Source organism: Augochlora pura, chromosome 1, assembly GCF_028453695.1.
Source record: "Augochlora pura isolate Apur16 chromosome 1, APUR_v2.2.1, whole genome shotgun sequence".
Taxonomy (NCBI): domain Eukaryota; kingdom Metazoa; phylum Arthropoda; class Insecta; order Hymenoptera; family Halictidae; genus Augochlora; species Augochlora pura.
In genome coordinates, this window is record NC_135772.1 from 19,170,493 (window position 1) to 19,191,188 (window position 20,696).

Below are 20,696 nucleotides of genomic sequence, written 5' to 3' on the forward strand. Positions count from 1 at the left end.
GGAGAATCATTAGTTTGTTAATGCGTTGCAAACAAATGTGTTCTGTTATGTTACTGTGTTCGGTGTGAAGTGCTGTTTTAAATTGTCATTCTTGGAAACGAAGAAAATAAAAGGTTGTTGTTGTAGGAAAATATAAATTTTAGAGATTATGAATTTTAGAGACAAGGTTAAACTAGTATTGTCATTCCTACCAGCAAAAAATAGGCTCTGTTGGCCCATCAACATATATATATATATTTTTAATAATTTATAAACTTTGAGTATCATTTTATATAATAAAAAGTCCAGCTGCAACAGTGTTAAACAGTGTTCCTTTTAATATCTATTACTTTATCAGTCGACGTTTCATTAAGTAAACCACCTTCGTTTCGTGGAATCTTTTATCGTTGCTGATTCGGCAGTGGTCGCGATGACGCGTGTATGCGTGAACATTGATAAGCTTAGAAAGAAGAGGTTGTTCCCCTTGCACGAGAGAATTTTATGCGGCTAGGTGTACACACATACACGAGATGAAGTACAGTGCCGTCAAAACTTTTAGACCAATACATTTTTTCGAACGATATTATAATTATTCACTTTGTACTAAATGTATTCTAATTAAATTCACTTCTAATTAAAATAAAATATATATATAAAATAATAATTTTTGATTGCTGTAGAATTAGAGATCTGATTTTTTATTTTACTTTAAAATAATTTTGCTACCAATCTTATCGCATGCTTTATATCATTTTATTGTTTATTTCTTTTTTAATTACTGTGAAATAATTGCTTAACATGCAACATGCAATTGTAAACGCCAATGTTTACTTCCAATGTTTACAAGTACTTTGATCATCGAGCCACTGTTTCGAACCAATGTCATTAGCATTGCGGAACGATAAACAATCCGTGAACCTTTCACGTGAATATTCACTGATTAGAATTGCTAATCGATTAGCTGAACGACGGAGATGATTCTGTAACTCTCTAATATTTGCAAAATGGCTGAAAAGTTTTTTAATATTATCAATGCAGCTAATATGTTACCAACGACATAGTGATCCAAAATGGTGACCGAATATACATATATAAATTCACAACTTTTACAGACACTATACATCACAATTTTAAAATTACATTAAATTTTTAAACATTTGCAACACTTCTAAATATCCAATATGCAATAAAACATATAAATTAACAAAATATGATAGCAAATTTTGTAACTAATTTTTACAAAATTCTACAAAATTTTCTAAAATTATTATAACAACTGACACGTTACCTTGGGCACACCGGGATCCAAAATCAGGCTCCGCTCGCCCGATTTTCCGTCTCCGGTAGCCGGGAACAATTCATCAGCGACGAACGGGATATCGGGGCCGGGCCGATAGTAGAAACTTTCTGCGGCTATTGTACGTTCACGCGCGCGCTCTTTCCTGTTTCGTCCACGCGGTGTGCCGGAGCCCAGTAAGCAGCGTGTCGCCGAGAGGATCATTTCGTGTGATCCGTAGACAAAACCGCACGCGCGCGCGCTCTCGCCGTCCCCGGCCTGTCGGAGAATGATCTTAGGGGCGATCCGAGTCGGTCCTTAGCCAGAGTCAGTGAACCGTCGAGAAGAAGCGGTGATCCCGGTGGTCCACCTGTGCCGTAGAATTCGGTGCTTGTTTCGGATGCGCAGCAAATGGCCAGCCATTCACGTTCGAAAGGTAAGCGTTCGCGGAACCACGAGGATGTCACCTGATCGATCGCCTAGGATCAGAGAGAACACCGTCCGGTTGTTATTAGCTCGATATTGGGTTTCGAGGTCGAAAGTTTCGCCGAGATCGTCGCACAGTTCGGCACGCACGTGGGATTTCCTGTTGCTGTGGTTTCTGCGGTGTAATTTATAGTAATTTATATTATTAATTGCAGTGGAATTTTCGAAAGTGAAATGGCGACGCGATTTTGTATTTTATAAACCCTTTTTTTTGTTCATTTATTTTTGGTTTTCTGGTTCATTTATTTTTGATTTTGTTGTTCATTTATTGTTGTTTTTTTGTTAATTTATTACCTGGACATAAGTGTTAATTTTGTACGTTCTTTTTACCATTTTAGGTATTGTCAAATTTTGCTATATTTTTAATTAATTAAGTTGGTGCACGAGTGATCGATACATTCTGTTGCTTTCTGCTTTGTTTGGAATTTTTCTGAGTAATTTATTCATTTATTCAGTTATTGTTCGCATTGCGAAAATTGCTAATCTCTTAGTCTAGTTGATTACAAATGGTTTGAATTAATGCGTTGAGTGTTTTGCATATTATTGCATCGCATTTGATAACGAACTCTCGCAATTTGTTTGTTGATTTAATAAATGCTGCAGGATTAGCCAGTGCCATTTATCTAAGCTTTTTAAAAGCTATTTTATTACTCTATATTTCAATTAATTTATATTTTATTATTTTAGATTTTTGGGATTTTTATTTACGTGTTGATAAAATCGTGTCGAAATTTTGGTAAAAGTTTATGTCAAAATATTAATAAAATCGTGTCGAATTGTCTTTTAAATTTGACGTCCAAGAAAGTTTACTTCTCCATAAGAATTGAAACATAAAATTCTAAATGATAAACAATTGACTAAATTGGATTATAAACTAGGTCCACGGTATAGTAGTATATTTTTACGGAATGTTTGAAGGTCGGTGGATGATTAGATATTCGGACGGGAATTGTGAAATGTCGTAACAAGAAGTAGACCATGTGAGCAGCGACTTCTGCCGCGACTTTCCTTTTGTTCTCGTCTGTGATTGTGCTCCGTCGACGTATCAAAGGAACATTCCGTGTTTTATCTTTAAATTACGGTGTTTGTAAATCAGTGTTTTCATTTCAATCTCTGAATCCAGCACATTTTACCATACAATAATTCACTTACGAATTCAATTTCAATTAATCATTTTAAGAACTGAATATTATATTATAATATAATTCAGTTCAGTAATTAATAATTGCAAGAACTGAATATTATATCATAATATAATTCAATTCAATAATTAATAATTATTCTCAATAATAATGACTCGAATCTCAATGCAACTAAGTTCATTTTAATTAATGGAGATAAACGATGCATAAAGTGGATCAAGCAACACGTGAGTCATCACAGAGGAAATCATTATTGTGATAAAAAATAACTTCGTTTCTGATATCAGACTCTTCTTCGATTTTTTTATCAATGTCTTATCTATATTTTATCGGTACAGTTCAGTAAAATAACGCAAATTGATAATTGTTAGATAGATTTTCTATTAAACAAACTGTAGTTTGAGCGTGCAGAGTCTTTATCTTGTAACTATTATCAATCATCTTTTAATTTTAGTTCGATAATATGTTGTTTATTGGTTATGTCACGTTTTAAACAAGTGTATCAATTTACTATATAATTGTTGAGATATTTAACATTCAAACGCTATGATCCACTGTATAGCTGCATTTATAGTATTATGTTTAGGGAGTTCAATGAAATGATAAATAAGCTTCAGAGTAAATAAAATCTAGAAAAGCACTAATAATAAAGCATAATAATAGGTATAACAATCAATGCTCGAATATTCGCCTAATTCTCTCGCAAAGAACCTAATAGCGTCGCGGCACTATCTCCAATCCATGAAAACAATTAAAAAAGAGCAAGATGCTCCGACACCTATTTCTCTATAGCATAAACGTGTCCGTAACCCAATAATAAGAAGACCTAAAAGTGTCGCAAGCTATTTCTTCGTTACGTAACACTTTCGATAATCTATTGTTCCCGAGCTCGCGCGAAGAGAACGAAAATATAATCGAAGGCGTTAGCTTTGACCCGGTCGGTTCATCGCCTCCAGCACCGGATCTGGAAGAAGAAATATAGGGGGAGGAGGGGAGAGGGACAGGGGTACCAAGGAAATAATTATTCCAGAAGGGGGAGCGCCGTTTAACGAACGACGGTGACTTATTTTCACCGTGGCGCGCGTTAGGCTATTTCTTTTCGCGCGGTTCTCTGCTAAAAATATAGCGCGGTTGCATTGTTCTAAGAGCGCGTCGCCGCGGCAAATTAACCCTTTGCGAACGAAGTCGTTTCGACTGCGAATCTAAAAGAATTTTTCTTCCGGCTTCTAGGGTCACGTGACTCAATTTCATACTTATAGCAATAGAAGCCGGAAAAGAAATTAATTATAATATTTATTGCTGCGAATATGAAATTGAGTCACGTGACTCGTGTAACAGTTACCGTTGCAACAATTTCTTAGTTTTATACTTTGGCACTAAAATTTAACTATAATTTAAATATAATTTTGCAATGTATCGCGACAATTCTAATTGTCAATTTAACATTGGGTGCAAAGGGTTAACGTTTTCGATCGAACGATCCTCGTTGTTTAATGATTATAAAGCAATTTTGAAATTGCCGTGACGCGTCCGCTGTGATATCGATAGCTTTCGACGGGAAATGTCGATGGTGGAAGCGTGCCTCTTTGACGGATCCACGCATGAAATTTGGTTGAAAGGCGAGTTTAAAGGGGCCAAGGGGTCGTTGACCTTCTAACACGGAGCGTTCTATGTACCTCGAGGCTAGAGAGCACTGTTTGCTGTACTATTTTGTTCACTCCGCGAACGTCCGCTCAAATTTTTATTAAATACCTCCAATGTTGTTAACATGGTGCAGCGAGTTAGAATTATTATGGTATGACAAATTTTTCTCCATCAACAATTCCAATAAATTAAGACCATCGTGTCAATATTCTAAAATTGATTGATCTTCCTATTAAAATAAATCTCATCCATCCAGCTTCCCAGAAGTTAAATAATGATGCGCGCACGACGAGTTGCCTAGAACGATTTTTGAATACCAATAATCTCAAATAATAAATGATTCAGTATTCCAGAGAATTTACAGAAATTCTGACACAATGTAATCCACTCGGCAGCGCCGGCATGTCAACAATAGTATTTGCCAACGCTTTGAAAAAATGTTAAAAAGGATATAAGATATCGCGTGTAAATGATTGCCACTAGTATATTTACCTTACGTAGTTCGCTGTAACTTAACACATAAAACAACATTCCGGCTACTTTTAATAAAGTAAACTATTGAAGCGTTTAGTATGAAGAGACGACTGTTAGGTTGCGTAACTTGGTACAACGAATTAGCTAATGTTGTAGCTAATGTTGTAGCTAATGTCGTAGTTAATGTCGTTATAATGTAGTAATAATTAATTTTAGTAGTATTATTATTAAAATCTAACAAATTTTCTGTTATAATAATTATAGATAACTTCGATTAATTTAATTTAATTTACGTGTGTACAGTTACTTTATTCCACTGTCCTTCCTTGTTATTATTTATCAATGTAAACTGATTTAATAATTATTAATATTAATATTTGGGTTAATTATTAATATTAATATTTTACTTACTTATTAATATTAATATTTTATTTGATCCTTAATATTAATATTTGATTTAATCTTTAATATTAATATTTGATTTAATCCTTAATATTAATATTCTATTAAATTTTTAATATAATATTTAACTTACATTCAATTGAAACATTATTCCTGCTCAACCAATACAATTTCTCGCTTTTCTTTCCCTGGCGATCACCGAAGCCATATTGAATGTATAATTTATTATACCCCATCCTCTTAACAGGTCCGTGTAATTTACGTAACGTGTAACAAAATATTACCAATTGTCAACAGGTGGACGAGTGAAGAAGCTGCTCCGATCACATCTTGACCGAGAAATCAGACAGAATCGGGCCGCAGCGAGATGGAGATACTCGGCGTGAAGTTCGCGCCCCTAAACGTGCCGCTGAAACGAAGAATCGAAACCCTTTCCGCGGCGCTCCTCATCGTTCTATTAGGTTTCGGTGATCTGTTAGGCTGCCTGCTCACAGCCTATCTACTGTTCTACACCGAGACCATACGCTACTTCGTGTTAGTTTACTTCGTATGGATGTACTATGACTGGGACACCTGCAACAGAGGCGGCAGAGGGTGAGTTACTCTGCTATAGCGTTAAACCTTTAGTGGACTTGCGTCAATTTTACCTCGGAAGAAAATCCGCTCGAAATTAGTATAACCAAATGATTAATATAAAAGTTAATTTTAATTTTACGATGAAGCAGATTTAAAAGAATTTTTGTATAAGAATTCCTAATGACTTTGGAAAATCAGTATTTATTTTTTAATATTTTTCAACATTTTGCAAAACATCGTTAGAACGATTTTATAATATACTCCTTAAAAACTATGCTTTTTTTAAAATAAAAATAAATATTAAAAATATCGCTATTTATAAAAATAATTGTCAATGAAGTAAAGAACCACTAAAAGTGTTATATAAAGGATTAAAGAACGTTGAAAAAGTTAATGTTACGTCAGTCCATCATCTCACTGTTTGTTATTAAAATGAGATCAACTGGAAGGTCACATTGTAATTTTCTACACTTGCAAGTATAATCCTCGATCAGAAACACCTCGTGAAATCGTCATTGTACAGTCAAACATTTCTTTTGTATATAATAGCGTGACCGATTCACGCATCACGGCGTTGCTGTTGTCGAGGAAACAATGAGCCGATATCGAGGTAAACGTTCACTCGCGTATATAAATACGGGAAGATACTGTCGAGAGGCAGAGCAGAGGAAAATTGAACGGCACTTTGAGACACTCCATTCTATAGAATCGCCGTTCAGTTCCAAGTATACTTGAATCATCGAATCGACGGGCTGATCGAAGAACTCCATGACTGTTCTAGGCACTTGGCATAATGACGCGTTTTGGTATAATAATAGGGATTATTAAACTTAAAATATAATTATTAAATTAAATATACAGTTACTAAACTTACTATACAATTATAAAATTTAATAATAAAAATTATCAAATTTAATATATTAAACCTAATTTCCAAAAACAACCTAATAAATTAAATAATGACATAAATATATATTATATCTATTAAATCTTTATTATTCCTATTATTATTCATTTTAATATTATTAAATAAGTTCGTCATTTCGATGATCTTGTTTACCATCCAGCGATTTTCACAAAAATTATAAAACGTATCATATGAAACAATTTCGTACAGGATTGCACAGGTGATTTACGAAAGCCAGCTGTTTCAACTAATGACAGCGATCAAGTGGAAACTATTAACAGGCGTCCGTAGTACCAAGTTGTGGGTCAATCCGATATTTAGTTCATTGGAAAATTCTGTCGGCGTTCAGACACTGTATTAAAATGTCAAGGTCGATCGCCAGTGGGTATACATATATTGATCGAAAGATTTTTAATCCTTTGACAAGATGGCTCGGTAAATTTAGACCTGGTATCGACAGAAAATTCGCTAATCAATTTTTGGACAGGAGAAACGTCTCCTAAATTTTCCTTAATATGATATTGAATTAAAAATAGCCAAATATAATTAAATACAGTTAGATATAATTAAATTAAGTATCGTTAAACATAGTTAGATGTAATTCAATTAAATATCATTAAATATAGTTAAACTTAGTTAAATTAAATGTCGTAAAATATAGTCAAATATAATTAAATTAAATACAATTAAATATAACCAAATACAGTTAAACCAATCCTTTTCGTAGCAACTTTAAAAGATTACTAAACAAATGACCCACCCTATATTAGAATATTTATTTCTAAAAAAAATTAATGTAACAATTTTGTTACCATAGTGCTCGCTGGACACACTGGATCAGGAACTGCGGCTGGATGCGCAACATTTGCGACTACTTCCCAGTGAAGTTGGTGAAAACCACCGATTTGGAACCCACGAGGAATTATTTATTCTGCTGCTTCCCCCATGGGATCCTCTCCACCGGAGTCTTCGGCGCTTTCGGGTCCGACGTCCTCGGGTGCAAGGATCTGTTTCCAGGACTGGACATTCGAGTGGTCGTCCTCGATCAGCATTTCCAAATACCATTTTTCCGCGAATACGTTTCCGGGACTGGTGAGTGCTAACCCTTTGCAGCCGAGTAGCGACTTCAAAGCTTCAATAAAAAAAAGAATATTTATGTCATATTTGAAAATAATTTTTATTAACCTCACTCACATTTAGATAATTATTAAGGGTTGGTAATTGTTACAAGAGCTAAGAAATTTAATTCTATGATTTGTGAAAGATGCTACAGTAAAAAAATGATGTAAAATGAAAAGGATATAAAGAACAAATATTTCGGGTTTCAAGTTCAAATAGCTTCGATTTCAAAGGGCTAATAATTAATTATAAGAACCTATCATTTTTTAACAACTTTTTAAGCAACAAAAATTTTGATCGATAATTTCTGATAACTCAGGTGGCGTAAGCAGTACACCGAGTAGTCTGAACTACCTGACGTCGACGAAGCCTGAAAAACCATACACTGGAAGAGCCACGTTATTAATCATCGGCGGAGCATCGGAATCGCTGGAATGCCAGCCTCGCAAGTATCGTATCTTGGTGAGAAGGAGAAAGGGTTTCGTGAAGATCGCGCTGAGGCATGGGTTAGAATAATTCATTTTTATAAATATTAATATCGTCCGTTGCTGAACACATGGCAGAATTTCTGTCGCGAGGCAAAAAAATAAATTAATTTAAAATAAAGGGTGGTTGGTCGCCGGCTTTATTTAATTCGTCGATTTTCTGTTCGCAGAACTCCTCTGGTACCTGTGTTCTCTTTTGGAGAGACGGACATTTACGATCAGGTGTACGGCAGCGAAGGCTCCACCTTGAAAAAAGTGCAACATTTTATTCGCAAGAAAATCGGGATAGCTCCGATTATTTTGAGAGGTCGAGGATTCTTCCAGTACTCGTTTGGGATCATTGCTCAAAGGAGGCCCATCACTGTTGTTGGTAAATGATCTTGTTCAATGTCTAATTAGACGAACATGTACTTTTTCATTTGAAATTCCAAATATTGTACAGTAATTATAATTATATTACGTTATATTTTCTATATTATATAATATACATTTATTATATTATAATATTGCCTATATATTATATTACTTTATTATAATATAATATATTACTGTATTAGATTATATTACTATAACATAATATATTATTGCACTAGATTATACCATTTTAACATAATATATTATCGTACTAGATAATACTATTATAATATAGTATACTATAGTACTAGGTTATATTAGATATTATAACCATGCTACCAACAAATTTGCTCATTTAAATGAAGATTATAAAAATGAAAAATTCTGGATTGACATAACCTGACATTCTTCTTTCTTCATTGCAGTCGGCAGCCCCATAGAGCTGCCGAAAATTCCGGAGCCGACTACGGAGCAGATCGACAAGCACCACCAGATATTCATCAAACATCTGGTCGAACTCTTCGATAACAACAAGCACAAATACGTGGAGAACGCGGACTCAGTGAGCCTCGAGCTATTGTGATACGAATCGTCTCAAATAAATAATCGACACTGTGCGTCCATAATCCACGAGATCCTTAAAAAAATCAAAATCGTTCTAAAAACGATTATGGTGTCTGTATAAAGAAACAAACAAGTGATGCGAGTGGTGACAGCCATACTTTCCTAGAACACTGTTTCTCTTAGCGAATTCTCTCGACGATGTTTTAACAGAAAATATTTCAATTAATAATTGTTAAGATGTAATTAAATCATGCAATTCATAATTGTTAAGATGTTGCATAGTAATTACGTATCGTAATTATGTTACGTTTGTTGAAGAGTTTCGTTCGAGGTGTAGGCCTGAGACTTGCTCAAGCGCGGTTATGGTTGTTGTTGGATCATGCAGGCGTTGAATGTTTGAAGAGAAAGGAACTCGAGTCGATCGGTGTTTGGAAAATATCGTTTAATTGGAAGAATCGTTGTATACAGTCGTCGTCGTCGTTCGTGTATGGTTAAATCAGTACACGGGTCGTAAAGTATACCTCGACGATCGGGACCAGTAATATTGCGAGAACCAGGACGAACGCGAACATCGCGATCACTCGTAACATCTGCGAAAGAAATGCTGGGTTTTATTATACATCTGTTTGTTATTTCTTATCTCGTTGTTGTTGTTCTTCTTCTTTTTATTTCTCTGTCGCGTTATTCGCGTACCTTGTCCTGCCATTCCTTGTTCGCGATGCAGTCGCGGAACTTCATCCGCGAGAAGTGTACCGTGCTGTATAAGGGGATCCACGTGTTCGGCATTTGACGGTGGAGGAACGTGTCCAGGTGTTTGCGGAATAGGAACGACCTTCTGTTCACCAATTCCCTCATCTGCAAATTTAATGGCATGAAATAATTATGTTCAAAGAGAGATATATCATCGCGGTGGTTTAGAAATCGAATTTATTGATTTAGTTTACTCGAAATTGCTTTGCAAGTGATTTCTATGAATTCTGACATTCGACGATATTATAGCAATTTTCTAGGGAGACGAATTTTAGCATTTAAATAAAAGTATATGTATAATTGTTAGAAGAATAAAATCGAATTATTATTCTTAAGAATAGATTAATAATATATTGATATTAATAAATATTGAAAGATAATTATTTACCTTTTTTATTCAATTTTATTCATCATCCGATTTAATTAATATATCTTAATAAAATATACCTTAAAAAATTCTTGACAAAAACATTCAGAGATAAAGAATCACATAGCTAATAATTTATAGATCACTGTATGTTTGTTCTTAATCATTTCTATGGTACAGTTAAGTCACAGTAAAATCTTACCTCGATATAGTTATACATAGCTAAATCGCAAATCGCGTGAGCATCGTCAGTTCTTAATTCAGTGAACATCGGTAGAACCTTGCTGAAGTCCGAACCATAACGATCCATTAATTCATCTAGCAACAAAATATCCTCGAATCCCTGTCAATTAAACGCACAACATTATTACAATAATTTCTTATAATGATAATATTCCACAATATACATCAATAAGAACTGCTATCAAAAACAACTCATCTTCCACCCCTTTAATTCTAAACAATTATAATTAATATGTCGTATCAAATAAATCAACAGCTTCAACATTATATACCATACTAAAAAACAAGGCATACAAAAATAGAATCGCGTGAAATAAAATAAAAATAAAATCGCATGCGTCTGTCACGCTAAATGCAACACATTCGATACGTTTTCGACGAAATCGAACGGCGCTCTTCTCGACAGCAGCTTTTATTTACTCGAGCTTGCAATATTACATTTCGATGAAATATGGGGCAAATATTGCGTCGGCTGAAATTTTGATTTACAGCGAAAAATGCGCGAACCTTTTATTAGCTTTGCCAACAGAGAGATCGCTCGCGTAAAAATATATTTCGTGCGTCGTTCTAATTGGAAAACATGGAAAATGGAGAGATGTTTAATTGAATTATTTTTGATTGAATAAAAGGTCCGTGCGGTGTTTATTATTTTCGATATTTGACAGAGTAATGCTGGTAACGTTTTAATTGGTATATAACAATAAAAATCACTCACGGCGTTCATTCCTTGGGCGTAGAAAGGCACCATGGCGTGTGCAGCGTCGCCTACGAGCAGAGCTGTCTTCCCAACGTGATAAGGTTTGCACTRTAATAATTAATCAAATTTAATTATATAACAATATTTTATASRAAAGCCTTCAACCTACCATCTTGTATTATTTATTTTTTAAAGTCACTAACCAAAATCTCGCGATACTTATTGTTAATTATTATTAATACTTRTTATTAATACCTTGATAGAGATCAGTGTCTTCGGCTCCCTCTCGAAGTAATCGTTCACCAGCTTCTCTCTGCCAATCAAACGCAGAAGATCGGGGAATTGTTTCTCGTAAAAGTTCAACAGATCCTGCGGCGTCTTCAATTTGTTTAACGTTGAGAAAGGCGCGAATATGTTTCCGGTGAAGGTACAGTCTTCGTTCGGCAAGGCAATCATCATGAACTCCCCTCGTGGCCAGATATGGAGATGGCTGCCGCTCATCGCGAACTTTGGGACAACATTTTCTATTATAGCGTACGAATTATTTATTGCTATATTGGAAAATATTAGGCCATCAAAAAGGTATAGTAAATATCTAAAAATCAATAATCGAAGCTCCGTTTACGAATTATATATAATTATGTAAAATTACGCATATAATTAAGCATACCTTGTTATCTTTGTCAGCAGGTACGAACAGCTCCACGTAACCATGCTCTATATAAGTTTGATTGCAATTGAACAGCGGTCTCTTCATCATCATTTTTCTGACCGTGGAATACGCCCCATCCGCTCCTATTACCAAGTCCGCTTTCACTTCTTCTATTATTTCGCTTTTCGTGCTAAAATATACAGTAACCATAAAATACTATCGCAGGATGCTATTAATTTCAATTTCAAAAAAGTTCTTACTCGTAGATCTTTATTATTCCATTCTCGAGATCGGCGTCTATCAATTTCTTGTTGAAAAGGAGACGCACCTCGGAATATTTTTCAGCGGCTGTTTTATAACATAAAAATAATTAAGGAAAGGATAAGAACACGAGGCCCTGGGCCCAATGTGGAAAACAAATCGGGCGTCGCGGCGAGTACAGTGCGTGTCGAGGCGCGCATGCATCCAATACGCAAAGATCGTAAGATACACGACGGGGTGGCTGGTGACAAGAAACGTGACACGCTCGAATTCTTGCGGCTTCGCGCGGCTACCGCTCGTCATCGGATACCCTCGGACCCCCCCTCCGTGTTCTTTTTATTTTTCATGCGAAAAGCATCTCGTGTTCGTTCGTGTTACTTTTAATGCGAGATACAGCGAACGGATCGATGGAACCTGTTACAGAATCTCGTACGGTAATCGACACCGATCGCGGGCGATTTTTTTTTACGGGGGTGTCGATGCTGCGAGTAGTGCAGCTCAACGAATCGGAGAGCTGCGTTATGTTTGAAAGAAACGATGGTAATAGTAATCGAAGTAGGTTTGTTGCAGTGATGTGATATTTTCAGATTTATTTGCGACTCAAATTGGAAATAATTATTTCGAACTGATTAATGTTAACTCGATTTAGATAATGATGTTTAGAAATGTTTTTATTATTTGGAAAAATAAGTGGTGTTGTTAGTATACTGTTAATGTGTTGTTAAATAATTTTCAATTACTTACCATTTAATAGGACCACATTTAGATATCGTCTGCTCACGGAATAAATGCACTGCGAAAAGAAAACTTTTGCTGTTAAATTAGAATCAAATGGAAAAATTCCACTCTACGAATTATTAATAATTAAATATACAATATACATAATTTATACCAATTTTTAACCATTCGCATAAAGCATTAAAAAGTTTTAAACTATTTCTACTGATTTTTAGCAAATTAATCAGAAGAAGTTGCAAATACGAATTTTTTATTCAAAAAATATATCTGATCTAATTAAAAAATATTTAAACAAAAAAATCATATCAGTCAATAATATAATCGATATTAAATTATTAAGGCAGAATTAGCTTTTACTATAATATAAAAGCGACAATATAATTAAATGTGACATACGTTTCTTTTCACGCTGTCATAAAGGATCTCCTTCAAGCTGCCATCTTTGTTGTGGAGCATCCTTCCTCGCATGGCGATACCATGATGATCCACTATAATTTCCTCGAGGCCAACAGCCCTCAAAGCTTCGCGGCCTCTGGCCGACAGAGCCAAGTCGATGCTCTGACCTCTTTGATCCTCTAATCTGATATCTGCAAAGAAATCAATCACTTCTTCATTGCCCAAACTACATGCGTCAACTATAGCAAACAATTCTTATTTCCTCTGCTCTTTGAACAGCAATAAAAATATATATTAATATAGAAAATGTTAACACCGAAATTCCTGCCTCTATTTAAATTTTCGAATATTCGTAATTTAAAAAGGACGAATATTTATTTTACAATATTCAAAAGCGACGGATATTTATTTTACAATATTTAAAAGCGACGAATATTTATCTTACAATATTTAATATTTATTAATATTTATTTTATATATATGTTCACCTGCACGGTATTCGTAGACACACACGGGGAGTCCTCTCTTCGCGAAGAAGCAAGCAGCCAGAGCCCCGACCTGAAATATCGAACCTTGTTGTCTAATTTTTATTAAACAATCTCACAGTAATAGCTGACAAGAATTTATAATTGTTCCTCTGTACAAGTGACTATTTTTTCAAAAACAGTTTCCACGCACCAGACCACCCCCAACAATGGCGACCCGCGGCTTTCGATCGACAACTGTCATGTTATTCCGTCCTGCACCGAAGCCACTGACCAACTGCCTGCCTTAACATGATCTACAGGCTAGTTTATATGACGGGTTGCGTCACTGGGCATTTACTCGACAGATAGCTGCGTCGGTTTCTGAGATAGCTAAGATAAATTGACATTGTTATCGTTAATCAAAAATAATATTAATGACATATTGATATATTATACATACATACATATTCTCTATATACCCTGCATATTCTCTTATTGGCAGAAACGATTGCTTCCTTCCAGTCCCCAATTTCCAGGAAACGAGGGACTCGCGGCTGGCCGAATTCGTGCATCATCCCCTATTTCATATTATATATTATTATTACTGTTACCACTATTATATCATTATTATTATTATTATTACATTATTATATCTTGTATCGCATCTTATATAGCTTCATCCAAGCTTGTGTCAAGGTTGCTTCGAAATTAAAAAATAAGGTAATCACCAAAAAATAAGAACCACCCTAAAGAACACAATGACCCTATTCAAATAAATTCTCCAACCATAATGCGGACAATTTTTCTATCATCCTCGAAGCTTTAGCTATCGAACGTCCTCTCTTCCGCGTCCTCCGCGCGCGTAGGCGCAGGAAGTCGCCGCGAAGACGAAGAAGCGCGTTCCCGTCTACGCGACGGGAACCACCCAACGACGATGATGATCGCGCGATGATGGTGACGCGTGGCGTGGCCGTCGTGGTCGCGGCGCTGTCCGAAAAATCAAAAATAGCCGGTGTGCCAGTCAGTGCGGCGATGTCGACGGCGAACGACGTTTCGGCGGAACGGTTCGGCCGGTGGTGGTGGTGCTGGCGGAGACGAAGGAGGTGTACTACCCGCGGGCCAACGATGCCGACGGGATACTCGACGGCGTTCGTACTTCTCGGTGTACTAGCGGTGTTATGCTCCCTGCTGGCCGCCGTCGACGCGAGGTCGAGCAAGGACGAGCCGCGCGGCAAGGGGCACAAGGACGCGGAACCTGTCATCGAGGAAGTCAACGCGAAGCAGCTGGAGCGGCTCCTCAACGAGAAGGATTTTGTTGCCGTGTACTGGTGTAAGTGGCGCTCGGATGCTCTCGGATGTCCTTCGAGGACATTCTCTCTCTCCCTCTCTCTTGGAGAGAGAGAGAGATTTTCTACAAATAATTAGTAACATTAACCCTGAGAAGACATCGTGGGGTTACCGGCGACCCCACGGTATTTTTAAATCGACTGCGAACGTGTGAACAAATACTAAATCGTCGAGGTTTTCCATGTCTCCTCAACTCATTTTATCATTTTATTTCGAATCGCTCGCAAATACAACGGTGTCGCTTATGCTGAGAAATAGAAGGGGTGGTTTTAGAATTAATAGGAAATTGGGGGACTTTAATGGTTCGATAGAGACACTTACGTTCCTCAATATGATCATCCTATTAAATTAAAACCTACCATTTTTATATTTTTTATATTAATATATTTTTCACTTGAGACGCTGCGGTATTATAAAATGACGATGGTAGTTTTAATTATTTCTTCTACCCTATGTCATAAATACGTCACGGTTTCCAATAGTCTTTTACATAACTCTGTTACATTGTTTCATTGGTCGCTAATATACTTACACTGTATACTTACGCTGTATACTTACACTGTATATTCACAGGGGTGTTTAAAATTTACGACTTAGTTCGCACGCACTGTGCTTCGTTCAAGACACTTCCCTGCGACTAATATTTATATTTTATTAAACAAAGTAGTCGGAAGCTGCGACCGTCGTGTAACTACGGAAGGGTAACACCTACGCACACACTATAACCGTGGACCACGTGCTGCCCTGCACGTGTTCCTTTCTCCTTAAGAATATTCAATAGCTTATTTACTAGTTTGTTCAATAATTATTTTCCACCGCAAAGAAAGCACCTTAAATTAAACATCAAAATCACGGTACTGAAAATTCTTCGGTTCTGTTAATTTTTTTAGAAATTCCGTGGAAAATATTTCTCGCTCGATTATAAAAATATAGAGTTGGATAGATAGGAACGATCGCGTTGAGATTGCTCTTCCTGGTTTTAAAAAGCGCAGCCCAAAAATACGAAAGTGACTTCAGAGAGCGAGAATGAAGACCCACGCGACGCCCCGACACGTGGCGGATGCTCTCCCTCTTATATAACGCATCTGCAGTAAGTCCTTTGAGTCCTCGTTTGGCCACCGAATACTTCGCCGACCTCTGTCACCCTCTCTTCTCTCTCTATCTCTCTCTCTCTCTCTCTCTCTCGCTCGCTCTCTCTTGCATTCCTCTTGGTTCACCGACTCTATCGGACACTTCACCCCTCCTGTCCACCAATGTCTAAAAGAACTATGGCTGCATCGGACACTATTAACAATTCAATGCTGTTGTCGACTTTCGAGCAGATTTATAAAATTTTTTCTCAATTTTAATTTCTCTTTTTAATTATTTTATGATTTCTTTGGACTGTCCCTTTAGGAAGAGGTTAATTCAGTCAGTGAATTCAGTGATAGTCATTTTGTGGAAAGACTGTTACTATATTTTATATTATTTTAATACAGTTTTAGACAATTTTATTACATTCTGTACAGATATTTTTATTTCTTTTTATTATTTAATGTTAGTTGATGCTAGACGATTTCTTTAATTTTTAATTAATGGAACACTGATTTTATGTGTTAAGGGTATAAGAGATAATAATCGTATTTAACGATGCTGTATCATTAATATTATTATATTATTATGCTGCTATATTATTATATTATTATATTACTGTATTATTATATTTTTGTATTTTTATATTTTCATATTCTTATATATTCTCATTTTCCTATTTTCTCATATTTTTATTTTCTTATATCACTATATTACTATATTATTACAATATTATATCATTACATTGAACGTCGAATAGAATAATTGTTCTCGCACACGAAGTCCACCACTAATCACCGTAGAGTCGGCGCACACATCCTCCGTCAGGCCGAGGCTGCCCGCGCTGGCATGGTGTGCCGTTTTAAAAATACTACCACATAAACATTCGACCTGCGTGTGTTTCGCGCCGCGCTTCAGAATATATATTCTTTAACATATTCGAGGCCGCGTTACGCTTTCTTCGACGTCCGTAGAATTTTCTTGGCCCGTGACGGGGGCCGCATCTACCCTCCCCCGTTCACCGGCCGTCGTCGTCACTTCGTCCTCTCTCTCTCTCTCTCTCTCTCTTCTTCTGGTTGTCCGACGAATTATATAAGCGTCCCGCGGTGTGGCCACCGCCGTAGTGGGTGTTGATGAAAGCCAGAATTGCAGAACAGGACTCGTCATTGAGATCGTTTTGCTGTGCAACGGCGACGAGTGAGACGTCAATACGAGAACGGTTTAATGTACCAAGGCGAAGACGCGCGGGGTTCACCTGTTATAAATAAATCCTACGGCGAAGAGATTGACGCTTCTGTTTCGCCGTTAGCGTCGCTCTTTTCTGCTAGCTCGCTAAGATCGGCAGATCGCAAGGATCTTTTTTCCTTTCGAGAGAAGACGAAGTCGCCTTCGAGTGAACGTCACGATCGTAGTCGAATGTAGTCGATCGTGGTTGATGGCGGCGTCGCGCAGTGTTTAATTGTTGTACCGTGAATCCAGAGCGAAAATAAACGGTATCGGATGCAGCGGGCCGGTTGTTTCAGATTACGCACGAAAACTCGCTGAAATAATATTGTTTTCAGGTTACACACTCTCGCGGGCCTTCTATTTCAAGATCCTTCATAAATTATCCGGTGCGCGATGGGTTGCCTCACGGGACGCGCGCGCGTTCCGTTGCGATTGTTTAGATGTCACCGAGGAATTGTGAACTGAAACTTGAGCGTTCCCAAGTTGTTCATCTCGCGCGAGTCCTCGGCAACCACTCGTTTCCATTGTAACCGTCGAATGCTTTATTTATACAGAAACTTTGGTCCATCGTTTATACCTGAAAATGATTAAAACTTTAATCGAACGTTTATACTCCAAAATTATTATTAAAGACGGTATATTAAGTGTTCGACGATCGAACAAAATTTTCAATGGTGTCCCGTGAATTCTTCTTCCGGCCTCCTGAATTTTTCTCGGGTCGAATGTTGATGCCCCCTGGCATAATTGGTAATATACACGTCATGCGCGCCGGATTGCGCTCACATGACAATTAACAGGTATTAAATTCACTGCTTTTGCCAAGTGGCCGGTCCACTCAGTAGGACAAGCCGTCTCTAGGCAGACGTAAGACATCGGGGACCGTCTGCGGGAATATATATTAATGGGTGCAACGGGATCGGTATAATTCTACGACGGTCTACGTCATTCTTCGCTGGGATATTCATTGTCTGGGGCGTCGCTGACATCAACGGTAACGCGAACGTTCTGCGAACAACCCTTTCTTTTTATTAGTCTGAAAAGAAACTTCCTGGTCCTTCGAATTAGAAAATATCGCTTTGTCAAAATACGAGTTTAAAAATTATTTAGATAAAAAATATAATTCGACTGAAAAACCTTCTTGTAGTAATTTCAACAAATCATATGCTTTATAAAAATATTCTCAGTTCCTCCTATTGTGTCCACAATTTTTTTCTGACCCAGTTATTTTTATAAAAAAATTCCTACAAACCGCATACTATAATAATTCTTCATTTATTAAACATATAAGTTGCAATGCGATTTTAGTAGCTTAATTATGGTTCACAATAATTCGTTTTAATTATTGGAGGATCTGTTTCTTTTTATTTTTGTTGCAGTTGAATTTGCAATTAGATATGTAACTTACTGAATTTTAATGCTAAGAGGCCACTGACTCATCGCGATGCACACAAACGCGAGCGGAGTCACGATCGCGGCGTATCAAGACGCGTTGCCAGGCCGTTGATTTAATTTCATCAAATTAACTCGGGGAAGCAACAACGTTCCCGTCGCATTAATCATTTGGGGGGGAGGGGGAGGGAGAGAGAACGCGCGATTTCATTGTTCCCTCGAAATTCATCGAATTCGTTCGTGGGATCAGCGAGTGAAAGATTTTATAGGTACGCGATGACACGGATAATTATCGAAGGAAGCTTAATGTTATTTGGTAATTGGTAATATTAATTGCAAATTGAAATATGCAACACTGGGTAGGAAAATAAAGTTTTATATAATAAAATTAATATTTTGTTATACGTCGTTTCGTTTCTAATGAAATGGAAGTAGATGATTCGTCAGCTTCGAAAAGCTGTTTATACTAAATTTAGTAAAATAATAAAAGTAAAATAATATTATTAATATAAAAAATAATAAAATTTGGTAACACAACAATTTATAATAATATCTTGGAATCGCTGCTCGAATGCAGGAAATCAACAGACCAGCAAATAAATTCCGCTATTCTCTCATTTTAATATTTTATAGTTAGCAAGGATGTTATTAAAAAATCGCAAAAAAATGATTAACAATTTCCGACGAAATCGCCGTTCATTTTGCGCAAGGTAGGGCCGTCGCAGTCGTGAATTGACCGTCAGAAATACGCGTCATCCGTAACCCATCCACTACGTTCTTGAGCCAGCCGGTCTTCAACGTGCGTTTATAATCGTATCCTAATCCGTTCGCGATCATAGTCTTTGAGAGCCACTGGTTCGGTCGAAGTGGAACGTGCCGAACGAACTGGTGCAGCCGTGGCTGCACTATGCCACGACGGAATAAGGGTTAAAGCCTTCGAAGGCATCACGCGTCTCTTGACAACCTGTTTCCCCCGACGTGTTGGCGTCCCTCGCGCGTTCCACTCGCGATTCTCCCCTGAATCACGTTTTCATAATACCGTCTGATGTAATAGCGGACGCCGTTCGAGTGCGGCGACGACGACGAAATAACCAAGACAGTATATACTATACAGCGCGGAGAAACACTAGTAACCTTGCCAAGAACATCCACCCGGGGCCGCACAATCGCTCATTCTCCCTCGAATAATTGAATCCCGTTTCTGGTACGCGGCTCCGGGACTCGCTCCGAGGAATTCGACCTTTTTGCTACACGCGATAGTCGTTCGAGGCTTCTTGTTGCATATTAGAGGATTTATTCGAGGATATATTAGATTATTAGATTATTAGAGGATATATTAGATTATTAGATTATTAGATTATTAGAGGATATATTAGATTATTAGGAAGTGTTCTCTTCTCGCTGGAAGAGTTGAGGATGATGAGCGATGGAAGACAGATGCAGTTTAGGAGATACGGTTTAAGAGATACAAGTTAGGAGATACGGTTTAGGGGATACAGTATAGAATATGCAGTTTAGGAGATACAGTTTAAAAGATATAGTTTAGAAGATAAAATTTAGAAGATACAGTTTAGAAGATGAAGATTAGGAAGTATAGTTTAGAAAATGCAGTTTAGGAAATATAGTTTAGAAAATGCAGTTTAGGAAATATAGTTTAGAAAATGCAGTTTAGGAAATATAGTT

At 36.9% G+C, this 20,696-nt stretch overlaps 3 protein-coding genes across 6 annotated transcripts in view; 2 read left to right on the forward strand and 1 right to left on the reverse strand.

Moving 5' to 3' along the window:
* Positions 1-1,363: 1,363 nt before the first annotated feature.
* LOC144471445 (2-acylglycerol O-acyltransferase 2-A) lies at positions 1,364-10,047 on the forward strand. Its single transcript, XM_078183485.1, has 6 exons — positions 1,364-1,691; positions 5,701-5,997; positions 7,704-7,978; positions 8,325-8,511; positions 8,661-8,860; positions 9,270-10,047. Exons 2-6 carry the CDS (start codon positions 5,771-5,773, stop codon positions 9,425-9,427), a joined length of 1,047 nt encoding a protein of 348 aa, XP_078039611.1. The 5' UTR covers positions 1,364-1,691; positions 5,701-5,770; the 3' UTR covers positions 9,428-10,047.
* Cn (Kynurenine 3-monooxygenase cn) lies at positions 9,834-14,292 on the reverse strand. The gene is made up of 11 exons (XM_078183477.1): positions 14,191-14,292; positions 14,001-14,070; positions 13,513-13,703; positions 13,123-13,171; positions 12,378-12,465; positions 12,136-12,307; positions 11,721-11,972; positions 11,484-11,573; positions 10,728-10,868; positions 10,102-10,263; positions 9,834-9,998 (listed from the first exon to the last, which is right to left on the reverse strand). The coding sequence occupies exons 1-11, from the start codon at positions 14,239-14,241 to the stop codon at positions 9,900-9,902; spliced, it is 1,365 nt and encodes a 454-aa protein (XP_078039603.1). The 5' UTR covers positions 14,242-14,292; the 3' UTR covers positions 9,834-9,899.
* Positions 14,293-14,930: 638 nt separating this feature from the next.
* Positions 14,931-20,696, forward strand: part of Hlk (hulk) — a 42,209-nt gene continuing 36,443 nt past the window's right edge. For 3 of the 4 annotated variants that reach the window (XM_078183387.1, XM_078183410.1, XM_078183402.1), the window contains exon 1: positions 15,012-15,309. In XM_078183387.1, coding sequence (XP_078039513.1) covers positions 15,012-15,309 — 298 coding nt within the window. Of the gene's footprint in view, positions 15,310-20,696 lie in introns of all 4 variants that reach the window. The other variant, XM_078183396.1, reaches the window with a different exon arrangement.